Genomic DNA, 3944 nt, shown 5'->3' with positions numbered 1-3944 from the left:
TTTTTATCTCACAATTCTGACTTTTTTTTCTCAGAATTGCGAGTTTATATCTAGCAATTTTGACTTTTTTTTCTTACAATTTTGACTTTTTTCAGAATTGCGAATTTATATCTCGCAATTCTGACTTTATAACAATTCATTACACCGAATACACAAAATAATGTTCTTTTTAGCAGCATCATATGACCCCTTTAAGTGAAAGAGGGAAGTAATTCAAGAGGCAGAGCACGTTTTTAATTAAAAAAATGTAATTTACCCCTTGAAATAGGGCTTGCATAGACCACGAATCTGTGATATTGACCAGTTTTAGGATCTATTTCATTGCCTTAATAATTGATCTGATTTGTCCTTCAACCCTGATGTTTTTTTAATCAGATTCCAATGATGAAGATGACGAGGATGACGAAGAGGAGACCTCACAGAAGAAAACTAAAAAGAAAACCACCAAAGAGAGCTCCCCTGCTGGCACCAAAGAAAAGAAACCAAAGGCCAAAGGTCAGCTGAGGGTATTCACACTTGAATGCATGCTAATGAGCGAGGCCAAGGTTCATTTTGTGCTCACTCCACCTCCATGTTTCAGGCTGCAGGAGACAAAGACAAGAAAAAAGACAAGAGAAATAAGGACAAAGAGAGGAACAACAAGAAAAAGAGTAAGTGAAAGATTAAGTGTAAACGCCCTCTTCGCACGGAAAAAACTGCAACTGTTTGTTTGTAACATTTGGACAAAAGCTCAACAGCTGTAAGCACATGTGCTTCCCCACATCCAGGAACAGCACAGCTCTTGCTGGACTTCCTTCATATTTTGTTTATTGTTTTATACAAACTAGATTAATAACATTGTTATCTTCTGGCTGCAGTAACATTATCCATGCTACTTCATACTGTCATATTCAATTTCTGACAGAAATGTAATGGTGAAAGTTAATGATTAAGGCGATATTGACAATTCTTTACCTCTTCAACTGGGATTGCACAAAAATATTTTTTGCTTTACAATAGGACAATATGTTACAAATACGAAATTGGAATTTTGTAGCATATGTTGTTTTGATAATTCCATATTATGCTGGAATTGGGCTCAGTTGTTACTATACACTCTAAAAAAATGCTGGGTTAAAAAGGGACAAACCCAGCTATTGGGTTGTTTTGACCCAGCGGTTGGGTTGTTTTGAACTCAACCACTGGGTCAAAACAACCCAACCACTGGGTCAATACAACCCAACCGCTAGGTCAAAACAACCCAATAGCTGGGTTTGTCCCTTTTTAACCCAGCGCTGGGTTATATTTAACCCAGCATTTTTTAGAGTGTAGCCTGAACATACTGTAAAAGCTAACCTGATTGTAAACGCTCTCTTTTTCAGATAGCTACATTGTGATGCAGTTTGGAAGGGTGGCAGACGACATGTTCACTCTGGACTATAATTACCCCATGTGTTCAGTGCAAGCCTTTGCTATTGCTCTGTCCAGCTTTGATGGCAAACTGGCCTGCGAATGAACACAAGGCACAACATTTTTCGACCAAGAGTCAACTCTTTGCAATCAACACACGATAACTTCATCATCAGGAAGGACGATGAAGTAAGATGTGTTATTTGAAAATGTGGGACATTTTTATGATTTCCACTGTGCCTCAATGCGACTGGGATGCACTTATCCTGGATACAGAACAGAAACTGACACCTGAGCCAGGCGTTGCACGTACATGATGAATGCAGGCTACATAACATGACTGAAAGTGATTGAAAAATTGTTTGATTATATTTTGTGTTGTACTGAGATTTATGAATTTTTTTTTTTTTGATAATAAAAGTAAATGATCAGTGCAATGTATGTTTTTCTCTCAAACATATGAAGTGCAAAACATAAAAATGTACATGTGTGCATTTAAAAGTCATTTTTAAAAAATCTTTTAAAATGTACTAGAATATGTATACTGAAATTATAGTATCATATTGTTTTGTTTATTTTTGTAGTTGTTGTTTTACCTTTTCTGTCTAATGTGCATTCCTTCAACATATTCTTCTATTGAAACAAAGTGATTTGTTTTGTTCATTTATATTTAATTACTTCCTGCCCATGCATTAAGGAAATCAAGGATATGCTTCTTTATAAACTCTAAAAACTGTTTGTTTGTTTTGTTTTGTTTTTTATCATAAAAGATACATGTTCCAATTTTTTATGCATGACAGATGCATAAAAAAATGCATGAATACGAGAAAGATTCTATTACACTTCGTGACGCATATCTGTCAAACATATATGTTGCCCACTTTTGGAGAATTATCAGAGATCTCTGAAATAATGAATCAAATGCTGAATGAAAATAAATAATGAATGTACTATTGTTTCATTGTATTTATTTCTTCTATTGTATTATTAATATTATTACTATTGTTATTATTACTATTATTATATTTGTTTATTTTTTGAGACACTGAGACAAGCTGGAGGGGAAATGTGGAGCTGCAAACTACAATTAAAATTGTCCACACACTTTTGATTTATTAAAATCATGTACTTTATGATGAACTACAGAAGTTGTCCTTAGGGTGGTGCTGTTTCAACAAGGCTTTGTGGACTACTGTGTGAATTCACACACTTTCAAGGGCCTTGTTCTCACCTGTCTGAATGTGTTCAGTCCCCAACACGTCCTCTCCAGTATTAATTCTGTAATATACAGAGAAAATGTACACTTTTCTACATGTGCATTCTTCAACTGTGCCCAAATACACGAGTCTGACACTCTAAATTATATCTTTTTGAAAACACTTCAAAGCTGCTCTATTTAAAAAAAAAAGAAAGAAACAAACAAATATATTTAACAGTTCATATTAAGTGGAGTGGAGTTTAAAATAAATGAAGCCAAATAAAACGTGTTAGTTTGTACTACTTGCACTTTTACGATGCCCAAAAACTATGAATGCGCCTAATAATTAGTAGCAACAGCATGAATTATAACAAAAAAAAAGTGCATTTATTTATTATTATTACTTTTTTTTTTTTCGGTTAGCTGAGTCAGTTAGGAAAGTACCAGTCATGGCCAAAAATGCAGTCTAGATTTTAAAACACGCTCAGCCAATGAGCGCATCTGATCCCCACGCGTGAGATTTGCTCGAGAAGTTGGAGTGGGGTGGAGATTTGACGGCCTCCTCCTTCATGACTCCTCCTCCAGCGCTCCGCTCGGTTTCGCCGTGATTTCATACCGAAGTCATACTTCACATTCCAGTTTTACTGTCAAATCGGGAGAAATATTTCTTCAAAAACATCACCGTGGTTTGCATTTGTAAATGCGCTCACGAGATAAAGCCTGAAATCCCTTTTTGCCCACTGTAGAGCAGAGGTTTGCGTTTAAGGTAAGTGCACACAACTCTTGTTGCGCTCCTTTGTTTCTTGCAGTCATTGCGCTCGCGCTGCAGTTTTTACATCATTCTCATTTTTGGCATTTTTTCGGAGCTGCTTCAGTGATGTTGCATCGCACACTCACACACCTGGCTTTACAGATGTAAACTTATTACTGATATTTCAATACGCACATGATTCAGTGGAATATGAGCACTGTATGATGAGTATGAGAAAGTTTGAAGTTGCTACTAATTCAGTGGAGCAAATAATTTATTCACATTTAATTATGGTTTCATTGCTTGTCTCCAAATATTTTCTAATGGAGAACAAATAAGGATTGATATACATTTAGTTTTTTTTTCTTTTCTTTTCGTTTTTTTTTAACTAAACTAACTAGTATGTGTGGTCAATGGTCAATACATTAATTTAATAATTTTGAAGTTTTCTTTGTTGTTATGTTCTAATTCAACCCTCTACGGACATCTTTGGCGATTGAATCGCCATTGGCTAGTATATTTTTTCGTTTACTCGCCAGACTGAAATACTATATATACAGTGGGTACGGAAAGTATTCAGACCCCCTTAAATTTTTCACTCTTTGT

At 35.3% G+C, this 3944-nt stretch overlaps 2 protein-coding genes across 5 annotated transcripts in view; both read left to right on the top strand.

Annotated features, from left to right (window-relative positions):
- The window catches only part of LOC107746522 (tubby-related protein 1-like), a 6686-nt gene extending 5191 nt beyond the window's left edge, over positions 1-1495 (top strand). Inside the window, exons 5-7 of the mRNA XM_016560762.1 lie at positions 376-506; positions 581-650; positions 1362-1495. Coding sequence (XP_016416248.1) covers positions 376-506; positions 581-650; positions 1362-1495 — 335 coding nt within the window. The remainder of the gene's footprint in view (positions 1-375; positions 507-580; positions 651-1361) is intronic.
- Positions 1496-3177: 1682 nt separating this feature from the next.
- Positions 3178-3944, top strand: part of LOC107746506 (transcriptional enhancer factor TEF-5-like) — a 48174-nt gene continuing 47407 nt past the window's right edge. For all 4 annotated transcript variants that reach the window (XM_016560747.1, XM_016560744.1, XM_016560746.1 and 1 more), the window contains exon 1: positions 3178-3353. The gene's annotated coding sequence lies outside the window, so the exon portion shown is untranslated. The remainder of the gene's footprint in view (positions 3354-3944) is intronic.

This window comes from Sinocyclocheilus rhinocerous, unplaced genomic scaffold (assembly GCF_001515625.1).
Source record: "Sinocyclocheilus rhinocerous isolate Xijiao unplaced genomic scaffold, SAMN03320098_v1.1 scaffold980, whole genome shotgun sequence".
Lineage (NCBI taxonomy): Eukaryota > Metazoa > Chordata > Actinopteri > Cypriniformes > Cyprinidae > Sinocyclocheilus > Sinocyclocheilus rhinocerous.
This window is presented reverse-complemented; position numbering and strand designations above follow the sequence as displayed.